The sequence below is a fragment of the Falco peregrinus genome, chromosome 1, assembly GCF_023634155.1.
Source record: "Falco peregrinus isolate bFalPer1 chromosome 1, bFalPer1.pri, whole genome shotgun sequence".
NCBI lineage: Eukaryota > Metazoa > Chordata > Aves > Falconiformes > Falconidae > Falco > Falco peregrinus.
The window spans coordinates 114,275,214-114,301,368 of NC_073721.1; the positions used below are offsets into that span (position 1 = coordinate 114,275,214).

At 38.6% G+C, this 26,155-nt stretch overlaps 1 protein-coding gene across 5 annotated transcripts; it reads left to right on the plus strand.

Annotated features, from left to right (window-relative positions):
* AP4E1 (adaptor related protein complex 4 subunit epsilon 1) lies at positions 1–25,876 on the plus strand. 5 transcript variants are annotated; one of them, XM_055809354.1, is made up of 21 exons: positions 1–208; positions 618–689; positions 1,522–1,645; positions 3,738–3,811; positions 7,228–7,349; positions 8,207–8,366; positions 8,892–9,058; positions 9,661–9,734; positions 11,833–11,955; positions 12,045–12,154; positions 12,413–12,552; positions 13,962–14,074; positions 14,207–14,325; positions 15,038–15,340; positions 16,103–16,217; positions 17,792–17,927; positions 19,052–19,307; positions 20,091–20,666; positions 22,193–22,377; positions 23,209–23,366; positions 23,824–25,876. In XM_055809354.1, the coding sequence occupies exons 1-21, from the start codon at positions 47–49 to the stop codon at positions 23,982–23,984; spliced, it is 3,450 nt and encodes a 1,149-aa protein (XP_055665329.1). In that variant the 5' UTR covers positions 1–46; the 3' UTR covers positions 23,985–25,876. The 5 variants fall into 5 exon arrangements, with proteins under 5 accessions (XP_055665329.1, XP_005241502.2, XP_055665334.1 ...); XM_005241445.4 differs by lacking the exon at positions 1–208 and adding an exon at positions 345–527; XM_055809359.1 differs by lacking the exons at positions 1–208; positions 618–689 and adding exons at positions 2,299–2,586; positions 2,807–2,960.
* The last annotated feature ends 279 nt before the right edge of the window (positions 25,877–26,155 follow it).

Consider the following 26,155-nt stretch of genomic DNA (forward strand, 5'->3'; position numbering starts at 1 on the left):
AGGGCCCAACCCTTCCGGGCGGCGGCGGGCCGCGGCGGAGGCCGCCATGAGCGACGTGGTGGAGCGGACGCTGAGCGTGCTGCCCGGGCTGCTGGGGCAGCACGACCCGGGCGCCGGGCCGGCGGGAGCCGGCGGCCATGGCAGGGTTTCGTCCACCTCCCGCCTCGGGAGTCTCATCCGGAGCATCACGGCGCTCACCTCCAAGCATGTACGGGCGGGGGCCGGGGCGGGGGCCGGCCCTTCCTCCTCTCCCTTCCCGCCTCCCTGAGGTGGCGGCGCGGCCCGCTGAGTTGCGGGGGGCGGGCTGGGCGCTGTGGCCCCGTGCGCGGCGGCGGGGCGCCGGCGTCTCCCCTGAGGAGCCCGGGGAGGCACCTGACGGTGCTGCGTGTCGGCGGGCGGCGGTGCTGCGCGGTGCTGCGCGGGGACGCGGACGGGGGCAGGCGCGGCCCTGCCTGCATGGGGCTGGCAGCCTCTGTCAGCACCGTGCGGCATGTACCGGCGGGCGTTGAGAAGTCTCTGGAACGCTGGTAAATTGAGGTGTCTTCTTTAACTTTTGCTTCATCTTTCGCCGCCAGAATTTAAGTGAGGTTGAAATAAGAAGTTTTAATTTTTTCTAGGAAGAAGAAAAATTAATCCAGCAGGAGCTAACCAGTTTGAAGGCAACGGTGTCAGCCCCCACCACAACGCTGGTAAGTTTTGCTAGTGGTTGCAGGCTGTGGGAACAGCAGGCCGAAGGGGAGGAAAAGCGGTGTTCTCCTGCTTTTTGCCAGGTGGAGCATACAGGTTATCTGTGTTACAGATACTTAATTGGTATTAAAAGGTTTTGAGGATCCTGTGGTTTTGCAGCACAGATGAAATAGTAAGGATACTGTGGTTCTGTCTGATGGGAATAAACTGTGGCCATGTGGCACCCAGAGTCTGTCATTCGGTAGTTTCTGAAATAACACAGGCAAAAAAGCTAGCTCTTCCATCAAATAATCTTTGCAGGCTAATGCTGTTCTTATAATGAATTTGTCCTGTATAAGAAGCTGTTGCAAGTGTCCGAGTTGCAGGGGTTGACATAGTCTGGTTCGATGTACTTAATGCATATCTTGGTCCCTTGAGTGAGAATTTTTGAAGGGAAGAATAAAATTTTACCTCATACATAGTGAAAACATGTCCTGGGTCAGCGTAGTGACTGGTGAAAAATAATTTGCATTAGCAGTGGGATCATCTAATACTTAAGGTAATTCATGTTTTTTATGTTAGTCATAATTGATCTACAGTTGATCACATGCATCGGAATCAAAACAAGATAACATCTTTAAGGGTAGAATATGGGGGGTTCTGTTCTTACAGTCGGAAAACTGATTTACAGAAGAGGTTCATAGCAAAGGAAAAATTACAAGTACCCTGATTTTAGAAGACTTGTGTGAATACACTTATGTTTAGATCAGATAAAGTCCTCTGCTTCATTAGAGCAGTGAAAAGAGCATAAAGTATGGCTGACTTAAAATTAATAATTTTTTTTTGGTATTTCAGAGACTGATGAAAGAATGTATGGTTAGACTCATCTATTGTGAAATGCTGGGGTATGAGTCTTCCTTTGGATATATCCATGCAATCAAGCTTGCGCAGCAAGGAAATCTTTTGGAGAAAAGAGTTGGTATGTTGCATGGTGCTATAGCCTTTATAATATTCTCAGACTTCTAAAAAAGTTTCTTAAGATTTATAATTCATGTAAAAATACAACTTACTTGAAATGTTCCTCTGCTTTCTCTAGTTTGTGAGCTGCTCTGTATCTGCTTCTAGAACAGAAGGCAGGGTAAATTAATGAATTTTAAACTGTCAGCTGTTCCTTAATTTTTTTGAATTGTGGCACCAAGAAACAAGTAATTCATGAGAAAACTTGTTAAAAAACACATCAAGCTGAAAATTAGTTTCAGTCAGGATCTGGTTTCTTTTGCAAGTAGTGTAGTACAAGATTAGACAAAGAAGTTAATGTCAGGCATTTGTCAGAAATATTTTTCTGTTGCTTGTGGGATTTTTTTTTTTAGTTTAGAAACAGTTATAGGAAATGAGGCAAACAGGGAGCTCTTAAGAGCATAGATGCAGAAGTTCTTGAGGAAATTAATTTGAAAGGCTAGTTCAGATTTCTTTGAAATTTCATGCCATTGTGATTTCCCTGCCTGCCAGTGTGGCTATTAACTTGATTCCAGTAGATTTGGTTTGAAATAGGTGTCAGCGTGTCTTGTCTGGAGAATTTTTTTGCAGTTGCTGATTCAGCTGCCTAGTGAAGACATTTCTTCTTGTTTTCAGAGGAAATGGTTTAACTCCAAGCAATACTATGTCTGCATACACAGAAGGAAGGCAGTGTCTTGTGGGATAGCTTGTTTGATATCCTGTGTTTAAATTTCATCTGGATCATCCACTCAAGTATTGGAGTTTCTGAGAGAATGTGTTACAAGTGATGATTTAAAGTTACTTTATGCCTGAGTAATGAAAACCAGTTTGCAGATGCTCTGGTAGGGATTAAAAAACCCTCTGTCTTCGCCAAACCTGAGAGGGCGGGTGGTAAGCTGTTTTGAAGACAACTTTATGACCTCTGTAAGTGTCAAGACCCAATGTGTTTTATTAACTGGTTTGAGACCTTTCTATACTAGGATTCTTTTTGAGAAGGCTTTGGTGAGGCAGCATATACTTATTATTTTTATTTTTAAATGTAGGTGGCTTAGAGTTCTCTGGACACAAGCACCTGCTTTGATCTGGTAAAAGGATGTTATCAAGAGTATGTGTGTGTGGTTTTCTTTTTGTTGTTGTTCTGCAGGTATATGTGATACATGAAGATGACCTTGTCTGTTCTCGGTGCAGTATGCCAAAGTTTGTATTAAGGAATTTGTTGTCAGTTGATCCAGTCGAGATGGGTTACCCTTTTACCCAGCGTGAGCCTCAATGAATGAGAGCAAACTGCATGTTTGCAGGTGTGCTAAGCTGATCAAGTCTATAGTTTCGCAAGCAGCTAAGTCAGTCTAATAGCCCAGACAATAAATACTGTTACTTGTATTTAAGTTGTTCATTTTGATCCCTAAGCCCTGAATGAACCAATCTTTTTGAAGATCCATCTCTGTAATACAGAGATTGTCATGAGTTGTGGCACACCCTCCCCACCGCCCTAATTTTAGTTCCTTGTTTTAAAAGGAAGAGGAGTCTTGAAGAAAAGGTTTCTGGCAGGTTTCTTTTCTGGGGTTCTGGAATTGTTCCCCTCTTGTTAAGATATAATGAGGGGGTTTTGGGCATAGGATGGTGATTTTTACTCTTCCAAGCTGAATATAGAATCTATTTGAAATGAAACTTTATTTTGTGGAAAAGAGAAGCATATATAAGGAAGTGCATTTGCGTTACATAGTCAAAGTAATATACTTTTCTTTTTGCAGAAAAGATTGTAGTTTTCCAGGAAGTGATTTTTCATGGTGCTTTTGGCAGCTCTTTAGCTGTAACAGTATTGTGATGTCTCTTATTTCTCACAGCTTACGAATTCTTAGCTCTTACTTGTTGAGCTTTACTGCAACTTAAATATAACTGTTTTGCCTGATAATAAAATAAAGTCTTGATATTTAAAACATGAACAACTGTCATCCAACAGTGGGTTTTGGTAATTGTTTGAGTTAACTCTTCTTGTATTACAGACGGTCTGAAGTTTTCTATCTTGAAGTTGCTTATTGCTTGAAAGTAGTAATGGAGGCTGCTTTCTTTTATAGGTTACTTGGCAGTTTCTTTATTTCTACATGAAAATCATGAGCTGCTACTTCTACTTGTGAACACAGTTGTGAAGGTACAGTGGTTTTGGAGGTCTGGAGGTAAAAAAGAGAAGTAAAATCTTAAAGGTGCAGGAGCATGCTGTCCCCATGTGCCAAAAGTCGAGCTGGTGGGGAAGCAGACCAGCCTGGATGAACAGAGAGCTTTGGCTGGAACTTGGGAGGGGGGTGGGGGAGGGGAGTTTATAACCTTTGGAAGAAGGGGCAGGCAGCTCAGGAGGACTACAAGGATGTTGTGAGGTTATGCAGGGATAAAATCCGAAGGGCCAAAGCCCAGCTAGAACTTAATCTGGATAGTGTTGTAAAACCAATAAAAAATGTTTGTATAAATATATTAGCAACAAAAGGAGGGGTAAGGAGAATCTCCATCTTTTATCGGATGCAGGGGGAAACATCGTGGCAAAGGCTGAGGTACTTAATGCCTTCTTTGCCTCAGTCTTTAATAGTAAGACCAGTTGTTCTCCAGGTACCAGGCCCCCGAGTTGAAAGATGGATGGGGAGCAGAATGAAGCCCCCATAATCCAAGGGGAAATGGTCACAGGCCTGCTGTACCGCTTAGACACAGAGTCCATGGGGCCAGATGGGATCCACTCAAGGGTACTGAGGGAGCTGGTGGAAATCACCGAGCCACTTTCCATCATTTATCAGCAGTCCTGGCTAATTGGGAAGGTCCCAGCTGACTGGAAGTTAGCAAAATGCCTGTCTGCGAGGGCCAGAAAGAAGGTCTGGGGAACTGCAGGCCTGTCAGTCTGACCTCGGTGCCAGGGAAGGTGATGGAGCAGGTCATCATGAGTGCCATCACATGGCATGTACAGGAGAACCAGGTGATCAGGCCCAGCCAACATGGGGTTATGAAAGACAGGTCCTGCTTGACGAACCTGATCTCCTTCTGTGAGAAGGTGACCTGCTTGGTGGATGAGGGAAGGGCTGTGGATGGTGTCTACCTAGACTTCGTAAAGCCTTTGACACAGTTTCCCACAGCATTCAACTGGAGAAACTGGCTGCTCATGGCTTGCATGGGCATACTCTTTGCTGGGTAAAAAGCTGGTTGGACGGCCAAGCCCAAATAGTGGTGAATGGAGTTCCATCCCGCAGGTGGCCAGTCACAAGTGGTGCTCCCCAGGGCTCAGTGTTGGGGCCAGTTCTGTTTTATATCTGTATTGATGATCTGGATGCAGGGATGGAGTGCACTCTCAGTGAGTTTGCAGGCACCAAGTTGGGGAGGAGTGTTGATCTGCTGGAGGGCAGCAAGCTCTGCAGAGGGACCTGGACAGGCTGGACAGATGGGCCAAGGCCAATTGTGTGAGGTTCAACAAGGCTCGGTGCCGGGTCTTACCCATGGGTCACAACAGCCCCATGCAATGCTACAAGCATGAGGAAGAGCCGCTGGAAGGCTGCCTGGGGGAAAAGGTCAACAGCTAGCAGTGTGCCCAGGTGGCCAAGAAGGCCAACAGCATCCTGGCTTGTATCAGATGTAGTGTGGCCAGCAGGACAAGGGAAGTGATTGTCCTCTTGTGCTTGGCACTGGTGAGGCTGCATCCCGAATCCTGTGTTCAGTGTTGGGCCCCTCACTGCAAGAGGGACATTGAGGCGCTGGAGCGTGTCCAAAGAAGGACGGTGAAGCTGGGGAAGGAGCTGGAGCACAAGTCTTATGAGGAGCAGCTGAGGGAACTGAGGGTGTTTAGTCTGGAGAAAAGGAGGCTTGGGGGGGGACACATGACCTTATCGCTCCCTACAACTACTTGAAAGGGGGTTGTAGGCAGGTGGGGGTAACAAGTGACAGGACAAGAGGAAGTGGCCTCAAGGTGCACCAGGGGAGGTTTAGATTGGATGTTAGGAAAAATTCACTGGAAGGGTTGTCAAGCACTGGAACAGGCTGCCCAGGGAGGTGGTGGAGTTACCATCCCTGAAGGTGTTTAAAAAATGTGTATATGTGGGGCTTAGGGACATGGGTTAGTGGTGGGCTTGGCAGTGCTACGTTAACGGTTGGACTCAATTTTAAATGTCTTTTCCGAAACAATTCTAAGATTCTATAAACTAAACTTGGACCAATTCTTCCCATTTTGTATCACAGAACATCTAAGCTATGTACTTAGAACTTCTATCTTGCTTTCTTAAAGCTGCTGTTTCTTGGGTTAATGATGAAAATTTGAAATGGCTTTCCCTGGCTTTTTAATTTAATCTTGGCATTCCTGCTGTTGAAGCCGTATTTTAAAGTTTTTTTTTCAAAGGAGATGCACCATAATTTCTTTTATAAAATGTACAAATTGTGTACATTCTCAACTCCAGGAGGAGCCATACATGCATATTTCTATGTAAACTTTTGCTTTTAGCTGACATCAAGTATCTGTTGGCTTCTTTGAGTCCTTTTGATAGTTTTGATAGAAAATGGAAATATGCTTTGGAGTGACACTGAAAATCTATTACCTAATAATATTTCGTAGGTCTCATCTTCTGTATTACTGCCTCTTACATGGAGCAATTGTGACTTGTGATAAGAGTGTAATGATTACTTTTGTGTTACAGTATCACACAAATTATAGACTGAAAGTGATACTCCTTACATTGTTGTGATTGAAAACTGTTTTATAATCTTTAAAAATCTGACTTGAAACTAGTAGGAATACAGAAAGAACTGAAAAATGAAGAGTCCACAAAGAACTAAACGAAGATGAGGATTAAAACCTATCTGGGACAAATGGCCAGAGAAAATAATGTCACCTGGAAATCTTTAACATGTTTAATTTGTTTTGAAAAATAATGCTGCTCTTGTATTTCATCCATCCTTTTTTGGTTCAAGATTACAGTGAGCTAGATCTACTATTTTTCAGTTGTATTTGGGGCAGACTGAATTTTTGTTCTTTCTTTTGTAGGATGTTATGTGTAATTTGCATTCACTTCTTAGGTAGTAAGTAGTGTCTTATTTTGGTGCACAAATATGTGATTGGCAGTATAATTGAGCTTGCTCTTTTGTGTGTGGGGGGGTTTTTTGTGTTGTTTTTTAATACTTTGGGCTAGATCAAAGGCACTGGAGAGAATACTGTTGAATTCTGTGAGAACTGACTCATTCCACTGATCTAGTTGGAGACTCGGCATAGTTTTGAATCATCAAACTGTTTCAGTAAACAAACATTGGTTGTAGCTCTATGGTTTAATCACACATATGTTTAAAATACAAATGTAGCTCTAACACAAGTGTGAGGAGCTGCTTGCTCCTTCTTCCTGTATAAGAGAAGAACTCAATTAGCTCGGTGAGAGCTGACACTTCCCAAATTTGAGCAGACAACAGGATGGCTGGCAGCGGGATGCTTGCTGTAGGTGGGCTGTGTAGGTGGGTTAGATACAGCCTGCTTGTGAAAGATTTGGGGTATGTCTCTGCAGAATTTGAAAGTCTAAATAAAAAATTACTGTCTTATTTCAATGATTGTAACAGGACTTACAGAGCACTAATCTAGTAGAGGTGTGCATGGCATTAACTGTTGTCAGCCAGATCTTTCCACGGGAGATGATTCCAGCTGTTCTTCCCCTAATAGAAGACAAGCTCCAGCATTCTAAGTACGTATGCATTTACAGAATTTTAAGTGGCCTTGTACAGTTGAATGACTAAATTTTGTAGGTAATTATAGTAAACTGGTGTATTTTCTCTGAGTAGGTCTTTCTAATCATTACCTTCAGAAATTGTTACTCTTCTAGTTTTTCTCTTGAATTCTTGTCTCGTTTATTTGCAGTCTTGACTGAGTACTGGATAGGTATTAATTTTTTTTCCTAACCAGTTTTGATAGGTAAATGTAGTTGAATTTACCTGCTGGAGTCCTTTTGACAAATATGTGGATGAAGAAGTGTTTTGTAGAGTAAGTGGAGAAACAGAATTAGGATCCTTGAAGTTCTTCACTGATACTTTTTTTTAATAAAGCTCTTTATAGAAACTTCGTTGATAAAAGTTTGTTTGCAGATAGACCCTTGAATTGTTAGATTCTTAATTTATAACATCCCCTACACAGAGGATACTATTATAAGTGTTGTGTTGATTAAAACGGAAACTGTAGAATCAACTGACTTAGTAACTTCTAGACAGGTATTTTTTGGAGCTGCACATGTGACCACTGCAGATTAGCAGTGGCCGATTTCATTGTTTATTTGGTGTCTATTCTTTTGAATTGTTAATCTGACATTAAGCTTTACTATGCTTTTGTGTTTGCTTTGTTAATTCCTCATGTAGGTGATATTTGCAAAGTAATTTGTTATCAGATCTTTAAAACATGGATTCTCATCTCTCTCAAATCATGACGTCCTGATGGCTTGTCACATAATTTTACGTTGCTGTAGGAATAACACATGCAAGTTGTTTTGTTAAGTACTTAAAACATACAAGCAGCTTCATTTTGTTTTGTGTTATTCTTGTTTCTCTTCAGGGAAATTATCCGAAGAAAAGCTGTTCAAGCTTTATACAAATTCTATGTCATCGCTCCTAACCAAGTTCAGCATATTCATGATAAGTTTCGGAAAGCCTTATGTGACAGGGATGCTGGAGTCATGGCTGCTTCTTTGCATATATATCTTCAAATGATTAAGGTAGGCAAAGAATTAGAAGCACAACTGAACTTAGGAACTATTTTTATGTATTTATCTTTTATTTTAAATGTACAGCGTACTGTGCAGATGTATTGCAGAAAAAACTTATTTGTAATCATTAGAAAAGTTAATTTGTGTGATTGTGGATGTTTGCAAGATGTTTGTGTTAGCTCTCCATTTAGTTTGACAGATCAGCTTCTTCCGTTATCTGAATGCTCAACATCACTGGCATCCTTAGAGGATCTAACTTCTACACTGTGTTAAAGAGTTTGCTGAAACTTGATTGTAATTTTTTTTTTTTTACTGTTGCCTTCAAGCTACATTCAATCCCTTTGAAAATCAGGAGAAAATAGCATAGGTTTAAAGTGAAGAGCTTACAGGTGTTGGGGAATGAGAGTAGAAGTTTGATTTAAAGAAATGAAACCATCAGCACAGGTATTTTGATCTTACTGAAGTTGTGGATTATTTTCACTTTTGAGGTGCTGTATCAAAATATTTGAATTGTATTTCTTTTTCATTATATAGGAAAACTCATCTGAATACAAGGACTTGACTGGGAGTTTTGTAACCATCCTAAAGCAGGTAGTGGGAGGAAAGCTCCCTGTTGACTTCAACTATCACAGCGTGCCAGCACCATGGTTACAAATCCAGCTTTTAAGAATATTGGGGTTGTTAGGAAAAGATGATCAAAGGTAACCAGATCTTTCTCTGTAATTAATATTTTGAAGGTACAAAGAATACAGTCATAGACAGCTTTCTGTTTTGTGTTTTTTATAAGAGGATTTCAGTGTTGAACTTCTTATACCTTCATTATTAACCAATACGGTGAGCAGATACTTACTGAAGTGCAAAATTAGTTTCTTAGCTTCTGGATTGGCTAAACAATTTACTGTTGTGGAATATGCTTGAAATAATTTTTACTGAGACTTCTATTATCAGGTTACCAAACAACTGTGTGAAAATCCAGAGTGAAGATATTTTTAAAAGTGGTGTCATTTTGTGAGGACCTGGTTGTCTGTAATCCTTTTCCTATTGGTGTTTTATTTTTTATACAAGTAGCAAGGGAAGTGTTTTTATTCTTGTGATATGGTAAACATTTACAGCTTTCAAAAGAAACATCTTGTTAGGTGCGATTTAGAAACGTGCTATAGAGTTCTTCCATGTTAAAGTGGATCTGTGAATATGAATAATTTGGGTTACAGATTTCGGTACTATTGAGCTGTTTGGTAGAATAAGACTACATGCTTGTTAGTGCTGCAAATAATTTAAATTATTTTTTTTTCTTGTTAAACAGGACAAGTGAATTGATGTATGATGTTCTAGATGAATCTTTAAGAAGAGCAGAGATAAATCATAATATTACATATGGTGGGTGAGGGTTTTTTTGTCATTATCACTGTAAAGATTGAAAATGTGAGTAGTTAATCATGCTAAAATACTAATGCAGTACTTTTGAAAAACTAACTATATTGTTAATAACTGTATTCTTAACTTTCCAACTAGTAAATTATAAAACAAGTGATTCACTGCTGTACAGCACATTTTTTTTTATTACTGAAGTAAAATGTGTTTATGTACTGGGAATTCATCTTGACTCAAAAGCCTCTCTCCTATGTTTGCACTGTCCTTGCCCTTAGTTACAGAAAGTAATCTTCATGTAAGCTCGTATTGGATATTGCTTAAGTTGAAATGAAGGAAAGAAAAATTCTAGTTGATACAGCTCTGTTTATTAAAAATGCTTAGATCTTCTTTTTACTGCCCTGAGAAAGACAATAAAAAGTGTGCAAGTGTTAGGGCATCAGTCCTTTACAGCTCTGTAGGACTTGTCCTCTAGCCACAGTTAATAAAAATTACACTTGCAGAGTTCAGTGACAGTGGTGCCTGTGAAAATGTTTTTGGCACACATCTCAGTTAAAAATTTCTAGAATGTAGTAGAAGGCTATGTTAATTTCATTATCTTCTCAGTAAGAAAGCTGTATTTGTTGCTGGAACAAAGCAAAAGGAATAATTGCAGTGTTAAGTTTTTGTTGTGTTTTTTTTTTTTAATAAAATTTGAGCAATGTAGTTGGATTTTTCTTTGCTTTCTCCTCCTCAGATCTTAATATCTCCCCAAACACCTAGACTTGATCTTCTGGAACCCTCCATTAGGAACTGTGTCGCTATTAAAAAAAGCCTAAGCCCTCCATTATTTTATGGTTACAGCCCCATAGATGTTGCCAAAGTACCTGTGCTAATGGAATGGAATGAAAATTGAGACTTCTTTTAAAACAGCCCTGAGGGAAAACAAAAAAGGAACATGGCCCAAAGCTCTAGATGTCTAATGCCCACTTGATACGTGCTTTGTAAAGCGTTGTGTAAGCTTCACTTCCACTAAAAGGGGAGATTTGGGGAAGCACTCTCTTTTAGTAAATAATAAATGAGGAAGTGCCTGTCAGATGTTTAGTGTATTCAGTTTATTACTTCCGTTCTTTTAGGCAAGATTGTACAAGATACTGGGAGGTGTGTTGCCTTATAATGCAAACAATTTGCACTTGCTAAGAGTTAAGCATTAAATTGTAAGCATTTAAGGGACCAGAGTGGGCAGTTTATTAGGTTTTATACAAGGACATAGAATTTAAGTATGCAGGCTTTGTTCACATATGATAAACTTTTTATAAAAACTTTAGGTGGTGATCTCAGACAAAAAGAAAATGTAATTCTGGGTAGTTGCACTTTCTTATACAAAGTCCTTGGTTATTGCATGTTTTTTGCTTCTTCTAGGTAATTGAGTTGTTAATATGCTAGTCTTTCTCTGATTTAGTTTTGTAATGCCAGAGAAGAGTAGGTGGTTGTCTGGTGGACGGTTCAGTTAGAGGCTGAATTGCAAGAACTGAAAATTACATCATGATTTTTAAATGCTGGTTAACTCGGGGAGAGTAACTTGGTCTAAGTCTTTGCCTGAATTGCTGCCACAAAGGATTAATTACTTTTTGTGTGTTGTGCAGTTTACTTCCAGCTTTTTCTCAAACAATTATACAAAGTTAATTTTTCGGGGTTTTTTTTAATAAGAATGTTCTTGGCATAATTTTGGCCGTTGGTAGTAGCTAAGAAATCATATGAATTCTTGAAAAAGTATTTTGTCTCAAATCCTTTATAGCTGCCCATTGGCTTTCTAAAGCCCATCCCAGTTCAGTCCCTTGAGTGACTATAGGAGACTTCAAATTTGGAAGAACTTCATGGACAGGAAATTGTAGACACAATGGCAAAGGCTAATAAAAAAAAAAGTGTATACTAAAGGAGATAAGTCTTTCATCCTGTTTCTACTTAGGCCAGTAGGTATTCTGCAGTTAGGTTCAGCGGGGGTGGGACAACATTGCAATTCCTTGATACTGTCAATGAGCGAGCTTGCTTGCTTGTTAAAAATTTTTGCATTATAGAAGTATTTAACACACATTAATTATGTACCTTTTTTTGCCCCTGCCCACAGCCATCCTGTTTGAATGTGTCCAAACAATTTATACAATTTATCCCAAATCTGAACTACTTGAAAAAGCTGCCAAGTGCATTGGAAAATTTGTTTTATCACCCAAAATTAATCTGAAATATTTAGGTAAGGATATCTGGTTTAATTAAGATGTTTTTAATTTGGTCATGGCAGTATACATTCTCATATATCACTTCTTATCGCTTATATTCTAGGTTTAAAGGCTCTAACTTATGTTATTCAGCAGGATCCTAATCTGGCACTTCAGCACCAGATGACAATAATTGAATGTCTGGACCATCCAGATCCCATTATTAAAAGGGAGGTCAGTAAATTTTTAAACATAAAAAATTAAGTTAATTTTTACAATGGGTGATAGATTTTTCTAAAATAAGAAAAATTAAAAGGTGTATTGTCTCAGTTACTGTCAGAGAGCAGTTACAAACAATATTAATGTGACAAGCGGTATAGGTAAGCAGTGTATTTCATTTAAGACTTGCCAAATACTTACTAAAGAAATTTACCTGCTTCCTTTTTTGCATCATCAGAGCCAATTAAATATATTTTTTGCTTTCTCTTTCAGACTTTAGAGCTTCTCTATAGAATTACAAATGGACAGAATGTAATTGTCATAGTTCAGAAGATGCTTGACTACTTGAGAGAAAGCAAAGAGGAATATGCTATCATCAACTTAGCTGGAAAAATAGCAGAACTAGCTGAGAAATATCCTTTTGTTTTTCTGAAATTTTGGGGTCAGAGCTCAGGCAAATGAAATGTAGCATTTGTAGCTTTCAAAGCATCTGTCATGATCTTTTGAAGTAGGAAGTATTAACAGCTGTGTTTTTTGCTCTTTCAAATGTGAGAAAAAATACGTGAAAGAAAATGTGTAGAGAAATGACTACAGTGTTTCTTGTATTTCACTGAGGGAAAATAATGGCACTCAAAATACTTTATTTTGGCTTTGGAGTTTAGCATTAAAACCTTGTGGGTTTGCAATTAAAACTCTGAAGTCTTACACCCCTGGATGGAGAGGGATGACTCGGTGCTACACAGAGTACTCTTCCATAACTGTCAGAGTGATCTTCCTATTAGAGAACTTGTTGTTGGTGTATGGATTTTAAGAATAGCACACTTTCATAGTAATGAAGAAAAGATTATCTGTGCCAAAATCATGGAAGTGATGATTAGGGATTTGGCACATGGTGAACGCTGCTGTTAGACCTGCCATTGCCTGATTTTCTGTATGTATTCTTGTCTGATAATTTGAATTGTAAATTCTTTATAACTGAGAGCTATCTTACCATCGTATTTGTATGCTGCTTGGCACTGAGAATAGTGTGGGGGAAAAAAAAAAAAGCTTGTTGTCTTGCAATATGCAAAAACGAGACAATAAAATGAATTTTTCTGTACTGTTGAAAATTTCCATTCAGTGAATGTGCGTTTTCAGGGTTTTGTTTGAGGGAAGGCAGAAGCTAACTTCCAAAGTTAGCAAAGGCTGATCAAATTTTAAATACATGAAAAAACCAATGTTGCTTTCTGTGAAGTACTTCAGAGTGTTTGTTGTTTTTCAGTAAATCGACAGCAAAACACTGCTGAAAAGAACGTAATCTGTCAACATAATCTATCATTGATAAGTGATCCTGGGCAAACAAACGCAAAAGATGCTGCTGGAAAGCTAGCATGAAACAAGTGTGAACTTAAAATACAGTAGGACAGGTTTCCAGAACTAAATCCTTGAACATGTCTGTTTCTACTCTGTGAAGTCTACTGAAATTCTTATTTTTCATTCTGACATTTATTTGTGCACAACTTAAGACAATCACTGATGCATTGACTGACAAGCTGGCATATTGCACATAATGGATAGCTGTTAAGGCACAGACCTTATCAACAGGGCAGTAGCTTAAGACTTCTCTACTTGACTGCCGGTTTTCATGAAGTTTACAGGAAACACTTTATAAAAGATGCAGGAATATTTCCTCTTCAATTAGTTTGAGCTGATATTTGACCATCAGGCCCCCAGCTTACTGGGGAAAGCAGGATGGGTAGCTTGTTTGTAGAAAATTTGTTTCCTTATGAAACAAACTAAAAAAAGTTATACCTTAGCGCTTCATTCCTTAACATCTAGACACGTATGCCCCTGACAATGAGTGGTTCATCCAAACAATGAATTCTGTGTTTTCAGTTGGAGGTGATGTTGTGCATCCTGATATCCCAAACAACTTTCTGAGGCTTTTGGCTGAAGGTAACTCCTCAAATACTCTGAAGAATTAAATGCATTCCTTAATCTGGCTTTTTTTCTTAAAATGCACTTTGAAATATTTGATGGGAGGTGTTGTTTGCGTTTCAGGCAAAGTATGTATTGTTTTCTATCTAGGATTTGATGATGGAAAAGAAGATAATCAGCTACGGATGTATGCAGTGCAGTCTTATTTAACATTGCTTGAAGAGGAAGATGCATTATATCCACAGAAATTCCTTCAAGTTATGAGTTGGGTAAGGAAGATGTGTGGTCAAAACTGAATACACAGATATGAGGAAACTGTCAAAGGGAGTGATGGGTTTTAATAGGTATTTTTAACTTTTATTTTTAGTCATGAATATTCTGGTTTTGCTTGAAGTCAAGGTAATATGCTGAAATCTTGTTTTGGTGACACCTCTTTTGGTGCCTGAGGGCTACTTAGGTTGTCATAGTTTGGGGAAAAGCTGGCTTGCTCCCTTTAAGGCATGTGACTGTTGGAATGGCCTAGCAGCCACAGGAATCTGACTGCATCCTAAGAGCCTTTCTGTCTTCATCAGAATTAGGCCAGATGTGGTTGTGAAACGCATTTTTAGCCTTGCAGGTGACTGGCCAAGTGCTATGCAAGTATTGTCTGGTACCTGGGTATGCTTCAGCTTCCGCTCCAGGAGGAGGCTGCAGTGTAAGCAAATCCGATTTTGTTAGGGCCTGATAATTATGTTCGCTGTGTTTAGCTTTCTTTTCAAGACAGCTGTTTGATTTTTACAAAGCTAAAAGTGGAAGATCATTGCAAGCCTTTGACATTGAAATCACAGAATGGTAAAGAAATAACTTGGAACATTTTTAAGTAATAGCTTGTTGAATGTGAGATTAATTTTGTTGTGTTGTTTAGCACTACATTCTGATTTCAAAACTGAAAGTGCTGCTTTATGTGACTAAATGCATGTTATGTCTGTTTTTTGTGCATAGGTGTTGGGAGAATATTCCAGCCTTGTTACGAATGTTGATCCAGAAGTTATTTTGACAAAGCTACACAGCCTGCTGAAGAAGACGTTCGTTACTTCTGAAACGAAAGCATGGATAATGGCTGCGGTCACTAAGATAGCATCACATACCTCATGTTCGAAAACAGTTGACAAACTGATTCAAGAATTCAGCAACTCTCTAGATACCTGCGTGAGACAACACGCCTTTGAACTGAAGCATTTGTGTGAAGACAAAGCACTGATGAAAAACTTGCTTCCATTTGATGCTAGTTGCAATGACATGGTGGTAAGACTGCTGCAGTGTGTGTTTGTTCTTCATGAACCTTTAGTTCAGGGAGTGGAATATTTTGGTAGAAAAGTATTTTCAAAAGGAACGGTATTTGACAGTTCTGACTGATGCCAGTCATTGGTTTGCTTAAAGTGAGTTTTCAGAAGCATGCTTTTTCAGGCATACAGGATGAATCGTCATGTTCTATACTGAAAGATAAAGAACCATGGTATTTAGTTAGTAAGCTGGAGTAGCTTTAAAACAAAATTGTGATTTCATGTGCTGCTTTATTTTTTTGTTGTCTTGTTTTTAAATGCAAGTTAGGCCTGCTTTACTGATAACGGTAATGTTTTTCACTTTGAAGGCTTTGCCTCCTGTTTAGAAACTACTGATTTTGACACTGAAATGTCCATAATAAATGATGAAAAATAGTATTGATATTGCTGAGGTTTTGGAGGTTTTTTTTTTTAATTCAGTGTTTTCATATAATGGTAGGATCAATAGTTTTGGGAAAACTCCACTCTGCTTTTTTCTTTCTTTTTTTCTCGTTTAGACAGAAGAATCAATAGTGGAGGAATTATTTTAACTTACAAATCTCTAGCTCAAAGTCTGTTTCAACAGACTTAATTTCTGTTAATACAGCAGCTTTACTGGTAGATACAGGGGATGTGAGACAGAGGATCCTGATTTGCTGATAAGACACAATAGTCTTGTGGCAACATCAGGCTCATATAGATAAAATATTTTCATTGCTTTCTCACTTTTGTTAATTCTGTGTAGGTAGATGCTTCTTTATCTTTTCTGGATGAATTTGTGGCTGAGGGACTTGGTCGTGGTGCAGCACCATATAAACCTCATCACCAGAGACAAGAGGAGAAACTTTCTCAGGAAAAAGGTGTTTCCCGGTTTACTGCTTTATTAAATAGCTGGTAAATTACCTGATAGGTATTAACAAACAGTCAGTTAATATTATTTCTTAATGTTATCTTAATGTGTCTCTTTATAGACTTAGCTAAGTTCAACTTAGAATTTAACAGTTATCTGAGGTAATTATAAATGGAGAATATTACATCTATACTCTCCACTTCAAACCTCCTTGAAAATTCACAATTTTGGTGGAGAAATACCGAACAAGGTCAAATATGTTGCAACTGAATGTTCTATACTGTTTTCCATGCATGTAAAGCCGAATGAGGGATACAATTTACTGTATGTCAGATTGAGCTCATGATAATGCTTTGTACCGAGGTGTTGAGAATGAAATTAGTGGTCTTTACTGCTGCAGAGCATCAGTTTAGCACTCTGGTGTTTGCAGTGTTCTTAGAATTTTGCAGGGAAGCCATTGGAGGAACCGGATTATGAATTGCTGTTTTTTCTCAGTAATCATAAGTATTGATTAGCATCTTCCATTGGTTCATAAATATTCTAGGAGGTGAGATATGGGTGAAGTAGAATATTCAACAGTATTCTAGAAGGGGAGTCCATGGAGCTTATTGAAGTTCTTTTTTTTTTTTTAATCGATAACTAAATGTATGGGTTGGTAGAGTTTGAATATCTTTATGCAGATGCTTTTTATCACAAAGCCCCTTGGATCTGTTCCTTCTTGCTTCTTTGTGGGACAGGACACTTCCTTAGTGCTGCCTCCTCTTTTATTAGGAGACTTCTCTCATCCCACATGCCCAGCAACTTTGCCCTGCTGCTTCACTTTGCAGGGAAGAGGAAAGTGTAAGGCTGGGGCGGAGATGAGGGAAAGGGGCTGTACTCCTTAGCAGTTCCAGGGCTGCAGAGGAGAGTCTGTGCTCTGCTTCCTCGGTAACAACGGCTGTTTATGTTATAGTCCAAAGCAATTCTAACAAGCTATTCAAACTGCATTTCCATTCATAAAGCATGGCCAAGATATGGCTGGTTCTGAATCCTGATTTGGTTCTTAGGGTCTTAGTCTTAGTCTTGGCGAAGATGATTTATAACCCAGGGTGTTAAGTATGTTTGCAAAGCAGATGGTGATACATGGATGTAACGCTGTGGACTCAATGTTATTTAGGCTTGTGAACAAACGGAAAAAGCTCACTTACATAGATCCGATATGGTACTTCTATCTACAAATACTGCACTGGCAGATGTTTTAGTGATAGGATTTAAAGTCACTATTTCTGTTTAATTTTGGTATTTAAGACCAAATATCAAACGATTACATGTTTTAAATAAATCCTCTGTGTGTTTAAAAAACTTGAAACAGAAACATCCATTTTTAATGAGGATAGGATCCTGAATGAGAAGCCTGAGAAGTGCAGTTTAATGAGGATAGGATCCTGAATGGGAAGCCTGAGAAGTGCAGTTTAATGAGGATAGGATCCTGAATGGGAAGCCTGAGAAGTGCAGCAGTACAGCATGTCTTTTTTCAGAAAATAGGGTTTTTTTTCTTACCTTTTGATGCCACATTGTAATTTTAAGTTTCTGTTTGTCTTGCAGCTCTGAATTTTGAACCTTATGGATTGTCATTTGCTTCAAGTGTGTCCTCATGTGGTGTCACTGGCAGGCAGTCCCCCACTGGTTTATCTTTTGGTTCTGATATGTCTGGTAATAGTGCTGAGACGGGACATAAAGAGTGAGTTAATTTGGGTTTGATATGAACTACATTTAAGCTTCTGTTCCTGTCAGTATCACATGTCTTTGCTTCTTCATTCTGTGGAATTAAAAAGCATACAATTGAAATTGGAAAATTCTATCATGTAAGAAGAAATTGAGACAGCATCTTTGAAATAACCAGGAAAAAAGCTAATGCAGTTAAGACTGGCTTTCCACTTTTTCACAAACTACAAATTAAGTGATCGTTAATGCATCAAAATTGGGACAGGATTACATGATTAAGTACTTCTGTCTGGCTTCTTTCTTTCTCTTGCAGGCTATGCTTACTTTTTATGGGCTTATAATAATGTGCCTTTTAAGGAAACTTTTTTTTTAGATAAAAGTGAGGCTAAGATCCCCCTTAACTTTTAGAACACTGCAAATAAATGCCATATCCATAGTTTCATACAAATTAATAACTTCGTTTATACTCTGGTAAATTGGTATTGAGGAAAACTTGGAAGACTTCAGATTCTTTAACCATTTTGTAAAAAAATGTAAGCGAGGATTTTAGGTGTAGGAGTTGTAGCATTTAGCCTATGTCTGTTGAGCTAACTTTGCTAGTATTCAGGGTGTCTGAGAACACAAACTTTTCGTAAGAAATAAAAATACGTTCTAGGTCTCTTCTAATTTTCAGTCTCTTACATTAACTTAAATTATTTTTTAAGGAATCAGCAATAGGACCATTTAAGTATACTTAGAGATTCCCGGAGTCTTTCTCCTGAGGAAGATAGATACCATGTTGCTTATATTTACTCTTAAAAAAAATATTCAAATATATTACAAATGTAATCTGAAATTCTGGATGGAGCTGGCAGACACAGTCTATTACTGACTGCAGGTGTCTTAATGCTGACTTAGTGTAGGTCTGTACTTAAGACTACGTGGACTAGTCCAAGTTTGCATTTGCAGGGTGTTTTAAAAGTAATGGGTGACATTTCTAACATAGAACATGCAAATGCAAAAGTGTGCATTTGTATTCCGCTACTCACTGTGTATATCAAAGTATCGAAGTTGTGAATGGTGTTTGAAGGAGAGCGTTGGCATGTTTTTGAGTGTGATGTTCATATGGTTGATCCTGCTTTGTTTTGTTTCCCTTTTTAGGACAAATACTCTGAAACTGGAGGGAGTACGCAAGCTGTGGGGAAAAGAAGGCTATCTTCCAAAGAAAGAAAACAAAGTAGGGAAAGAAAATGAGCCACAAACGGTTTCTTGTGGCGGCTTGTTAGCGGTACAGGTGGGTGATCCTCCTGCCTCGCAGTCTGACCAAGTTGCCAGCCTCTCTGAGGAAGACAAAGAGAAGCAGCAGTTAGCGTCAACTTTGTTTATTGGGCTGGGATCAAATGCTGGTGTCAGTCTGGTAAGTGGTTCTTTTGAGACATACCAGTTTAAAATTTATATATAGCCTTAGTTACATATATATATATATATGTAAATATATGTAAATATATGTCAAATTACTGTTGTGGTAAAATGAGGCAAAACCCCGAGTCATTGAAAAACTGTTGAAAATTACTTTTGTCATCTGATAATTTGTTAAGAACCTGAAACAGGTAGGGTATTACTTGATGGAGCAGCCTCTGGAGCAGATGTGATTCAGTAACTAGAAGTTCCATCTGCTTATGTGTTGTGCTTCAAGTTTTAGGCTATTTTCCCTAACAGCTCTTCCTTTACCCAGCTTTGCAGAGCTGTTGGCATTCGTTTGGCAGTAAGGCAGTAAGTTTGATGCCCTATGTCAAGACCCTTTTTAATTTATGTATGGTAATATGTGGAACATGAAAGAAGTCACCATTAGGTAATCTTTTTAAGACTGGCATTATTGTATTAGCCAGCTCAAATTTTGGCATTTATTACTGATTTAACCAGAAAATGTTTATCTGTGCTTGCTTTTTAATAGGAGCTTTTAGTTTGTTTTACAGAACCTAGTCATTCTTGTGTTATAGGCTAATTCAATACCCTTTAAGAAATACAACAAAAGCCTGTTACTGAATCCATTAAAATGTTTGGAATCTATCTGTATTTGTCATCTGAATTGATTCCTTGGTCATTATTTGTCCTTGCTCACAGCTTCATGCTGTTAACAGTAATGCAGCTGGTTGCTAGAACTTCTCCACTCCTTTTTTTTGGTCTTTTTCCTTTTCAGATGGGGAAAGCAGACACAGCTACTCAGAAGTTCAAAAGAAAATCAAAGATAAATGAAACTCAAAATAGCGAGGAAGCAACAGACTTCCAAGATAGTGCTGCTTCTGATTTTGTTCCCTTACTTGATACAATACCTATTAACGTGGAAGACTGTGAAGGAAATATAGACACAGGGTTAAGAAAAGCCTCCCTGCATTCTTCAGATATTGTAGAAGATAATTTAGCATTTGAAACACCTCAGTCCCTCAGAAAATCTGGGCTGAATGACAGGCTTTCAGGTAGTACGCTGTCACAGTCATCCTTGTTTGCTGATAGCAATATTGAAATTTTTCAGCCTTCTCCAAGTGCTCACTGTGAAAGTGCCAGTAAAATGCTGTTGGCCCCATCCTTACCAGAAGAGCTGGAAGACCTCCCTCACTCTGAAGTTGTGGAACTGTGTCAGAGTGATGCCTTAGCCCTGTATTCATGTAAGGTGTGGACAGATGACTCTCTGTTGCTCACTGTTTTTGTTTCAAACAAAACCACTTCTGCACTTAACGCTGTGAACTTAGTGTTCGAAGAAGCAGAACATTTCCAGGTGAGAAACTTTGTTTCCATTCTATTTCAAATTCACTTGGAACTTCTTGCTTTTCACTTGCACTGAAGTGTGCAATGTTTGGTTTGATGTAATAGCCATGCCTTTTTTCCCCAAGCATTTCCTTAAAACCTGTAGTATGGCAATTACACACATCCTAAAGGGTAGTGTAAGAAATTTCAATACTAAACTTAGTGTCATTTGGTATGACAGTTAGTATCTCACTTATTTAGTTCACCTTGATTTTGTTTCCTACTGCTTGCCTCTGTGTAACAAATACGTATGATTTCCCAGTTCTGAATTCAGCTTCTTCGTGGTGTTTAAGGCTGAATGCGAACCTAACCAGTCATGCTCAGAATGGTACGACTTGAGCTGTCAACGAAATCGCTGTGTAACTTTTTTTCTCTGGTTGTACCGGCGGGCTTGTGCATTCATTGGTATTTATCTGATAGGTAGACATGGTGCGGTTTCTTCCTTGACGGAATATTTGTGAAAGCTTGCTAGTTTGCTGCAGGTTTTGGGGTTTTTTTTGTTTGGTGGTTTTGTGTTTTCTGGTGTGGTTTTTTTTGTCATTTTGGTTTGTTTTGTGGTTTTGTTTGTTTGTTTTCCAGAGACATCGTTTGTTTTATTCTTGTTCTCATGCCTTCAGCTGATGGTGGAGAGGAGTCTATGTCAGTATATTTTTTGACATTGACTATATCTGAGATTTAACTGGTTGGTAAAAGTATGTGATAGTCTTGATTGAAACTTCTCTTGAATAGTTGGAAAGCTATTTAGGAATTGCTTATCGGCATGACTATCCATGCATTTTGCTGAAAGGAGCACAGAATTTTGAAACCTTGGAGACACTAAGAGAGTGATAACTGGATAAAGAGAATTAAGCAGAGTGTTTCTTTTAGAATTGACTTAATCAAGGAACTGCTGATCAGTTATGAAGTCTTCTTCCTTCCCATTTCTGGCTCGAATCAAACCTGTCACGGCATTGATAGAAAGTGGGCATCGCATGTCTAGTTTTCCCTTGTATTTCACGGAAGTTTCCATACAGGCCACTACCACAGATGGATTCTGTGTGACTAGTTTGTTTGGAGAGGCCAGGAACTGCTGAGTAATCTTGAAGCTGTATTGTTATTAGGGATGACTTCTTAACCTCTTGCTTTTAGCATATAGCTTGGAGTATGTTGCTTGCTCTTGGATATTATCTGTGGGACTGAACTAAAGAATTCAGGTTCCTGGTCATCAGTTCTTGGCCTCTCTGAGCAATCATTCCGGTGGGCAGGGGGAGGAGGCCATTTGGCAGAAGGAGGTTAATTTCTCCAGTGTTTTAGTTCTCATAGAACTTATGTAGATGTTAATGATTGATTTATCCTCGATCAGAGCTGAGGAATGGTAACTCTGTTCACTTGCCAAACAGTCCATGAAAAATCATTTGGAATAAAAGGTACTTACATAATTTTATAGATGTATTTTAGCCACTTACACAGCTTGACAGCAAGACTTATATTCTGTATTCCTTTCAAAAAATTATATAGATTTTGGAGAGTCCCACCTACCAGTTTCCTGTAATTGAAGCTCAAAGTGTGGAACATTGTCAGAAATGTGTGTGGATGCACAAAATCTGTACACAGGGAGTTCTTTCTGGCTCCGTTAATTACCAGTCAGAGATGGAATCTCACTTTGAATTTTCAATAACTTTATCATTGATGGACTTCATCAGGTAAATAAAATAAGCTGTCGTTTCTAAAAACGCATGTACTCAAATAAGCATTGGACAAGGGCAGAATGATTTGGTTATTGATTATGAAAATACAAGGCTTCATCGTGAGCAGATTTTAATCTAATTGAGATGAATGTTAGAGATCATATCTGGGTATTTATACACTCACAAAAAGGGACAAATTTCCAGGAAGAAATACAAATCCCGTGAGAATATTGATGATAGTTACAGGTGAGAAGAGTCTTGAATTACAGAATACATTTTTGAGGAGGCTAATAGAACTGAGTGAACAGAAGGGCATGCCGTATTAAAATATGGCATAATATAAACATGTCAAACTGAAATAAGTTATTTGAGTACAGAGGGCCATTCATTATATGAAAAGGCTGACAACTTTTGCAGGGGAAGAGGAAAGCTTTCTTCTTGTTTTTGAATACTGCATTTATTTTGGGAGTAAAAAAAGCAAGTGTTCTTTTTCCAGTAGACTTTTCTGTTTCATAGTGAAATGCACCTTGTTTTCCGTAATAAAATCCACCTGTCATTGAACCAGTTTAGACTGTTTCAACGGGCAAATATCTCAACGCCATTCACTCTAGTCTTCCATTTGCATAGAACAATGTATTTTTTTAGAATTTAGAAAACTAAACCAAGGAACAGAAACTTTTAAAAATATTAAGCAGGGAAGGGGAGCGGCTTGTTTAAATTAATCTGTATTTTGCTTATTGTGTGCTCTGTTGTCCTGTTGCTTCCAGATAGGATTTTTTGGGAGACCAAGTATATTCTGAGTAATGTATTTTGGCTTGCTGAGATATGTGGTGAACTTATTTTTAGGCCAATGGAAATGACTACAGAAGACTTTGGGAAGCTGTGGTTGTCCCTTTCCAATGATGTGAAACAGAATATAAAAATGTCATCTTCTGAAGGCTCCCTTTCAGCAGCTCTGAATACACTGCAACAGAAGCTGAAACTCCATATAGTTGACGTTATAGGTGAGTGAAAGCGTACTGTAATGCTGCTTACGGCCTGTAATTTGGCTCGGGAAAGTAAGTGCATGGAAGCAGGTATCTTAGAGTTCAAGACGGGGAACGTTTAGGAGCACAGTAAACACAGGAGCGTTATCCTATGGACTTTATTTGCCTTACGCAGGGATCTGTGTGAAGACTGATGTAAGAGGTACAAGTGTACAGTACATTTTCCAAGGAAGCAAACTTGCCCCGTGCAGATTTTGGACAGGACAAAAAAAATTGAAATTAATCTGTATGACAGATAAAAAGTGGGGATTGCATGCAGGAGGCATGATTTTTGTTGATGTGTTAGGAGTAGGGGTGAGAGCAGAAGAGAACAGGAGAAATGGAGTTTGAGAGAGAAAGATAATGTTTTTTTGTGAACTATACTATAGCTGTTGTTAATTGTTACTTCATTTTTTCCTGTGGTCTCTGTTTTAAGGTAATGAGGGAATACTGGCTTGCCAGTTACTTCCGTCTGTGCCCTGTCTGCTGCACTGTCGTACTCACTCAGGGATGCTGGCTTTGTGGTTCAGATCGCCTTGTTCTGCTCTTCCAGATGGTTTGCTTTATCAGTGTCAAAAGGTGATGGAGGAATCCTAATAACAATAATGCCTGCCTTAATCTATTTGGTGTGTGAAAAGCAAAGCAAAGATTTATACTGTTGCACAGATAATTACCAAAGCTAAATTAAGATGCTGCTTCTCAGAAGTATTAGAAGTTTTCTTCCAGCTGGCATGTCATGTGGACTTGTGGGGGAAGAATGATGTCCTAAATCTTGCCTGCAAAAACATGCTCAGGACTGTACAGTAACTAACAAGTAATCCATTAAAGTATTGTTACCTGTTTTAAGTGAAATGTATATTTAAGTTTGTTGTAAATGACTGAAAGTATTTATTTTTATTATGCAGCTTTTATAGATGCCAACACTTATTCCCTGTAGCAACTACTTAAATATTATTTTAAAGAAAACATATCTCCATTATGAGGCCAGACCTGATCAGTTATCAGGATAATCTAATTTTACTTTGATAATTTTTCTAAGGCTATTTTTAAGCACTGCTGGCAACAAGACATGTATTGGTGGTTGTATAAAGTAACTTATGTAGCAACAAACGTGTTTTGGAGACAGTTAAAAGATTTCAGTGAGCGCCACACTTCCCGACAGGAGGCAGGCATGTGAAGTTGTATGGAAGCGTCTCCTGGGGGATTATCTAAGGCCTTTCAGGTTAGTTCCTGTCTGCAGCTCTTCCTGCCACATGTTGCAGTCACGTTCCCTTTCCTTAGGGGTCTGTGCCAGCCCTGAATAGTTGTGCATGTCTGAAGAGAAGTTACCTGGATGGAGTCTGAGATGGCTGAGCTGGGAGTAGTTGGTCGTGGACATGTTGACAAGTTGGTAGTTGCCTAGTGGGCGTGTTCATTGCTCTCCAGTCAGTCCTGCGAATTTCATCTCGCTGATATCTCTGTCCGTGAAAGTTCACATGGAGGAAATCTGTCACTTATTTTTACTTAATTATTTATAGGCTCAGTTTGACTCTTTGAACCTTTGACTTACACAGATGTGGCTGTATTGTGTGTGCATGGCTAGGAACTGCAGTAAGGCATGGAAGATCTAAATTGGAGCAGCATACGTGATAAATGTCTGTCTAGGCTGTCTCCTTTTCTTCCTGAAATAGTCTCACAGTCTTGGAGATCCAGCAATCTTAATTTATTTAGATGTTAAATGAGAAGTTTATAACCGGTCATGTTTTTTATTTAAAAACATCAGAGATTGTACGCATGGTTCAGACATGGTATAAATGGGTTTTACAGTGGAATTCTCTCCTTTGTGTGTCTAATATTAAACAAGGAAATTCTTTGTTATATTTCAGTGTTACTGATTTTTACCTGATAAGCACTGGTTGTACAAGAAAATAAAGGATTCTGTTTCTTTGCTAATGTTTTGGTGAATGTTCATGGAATCATCATAAGAATGTTAATGTGCTGATAGTTGGGTTTTTTTTTTTAAATCAAGCCACTTGTGTTATCCCAAGTATAATCATATAAGCAAAGCTTTTTTTTTTAATTGCTGTTTCCATATCCTCTTACTGAGGAATATCAAGTGCACTGAACCTGTAAATATACTGAATGTTCTGCATACTTTAATGTTTACTTCGAGACAGTTTCTATAAATGAAAATTGGTTTATAGTGGAATAATTTCCAGGAACCACTTTTCCTCCTGGTGAATCAGACTTGTGTTATGCAACTGGACATTTGTAATCATATGAACTATAATAGAGGTATGTGTTTGTGGCCTATGCATTTAAATCATTTCAGCAATGAGATGTTCAATGTCCTAGTGTTTAAAAAGAACAGCAAAAGACAATAATGCCTTCTATTGTTCATGGAATGTTCTTTATAATCTCTTTCACTGTATGAATAGTGTATGTTAAGCTGTCTGTATGCAGATTTGAGGAGCTTTATGGTAACGTGACATAAAGGAGTTGGAAGGGAATTGGACCAGTGTCAGTATTTTTTTTTTGATTGCCCAGCAAATATTTTTCTTAATCTGTCACCATTTTTGCATTTCTTGCAGTTTAATAAAACTCAATTTCATTTAAAAAAAATTGGCTTGATACTTCTTAAATATTGTTTTGCTACCACATCTGGCAGTGTTTCTGCATGTTAAGAACTAGGTTCTATTTTAATTGTTTCTCTTTGCATCTGAACAGTGATGGAGAATGTAATACTGCAGAAGTCTTGAATCCGTTGGTGATTTAAATGTCCTGCGTTT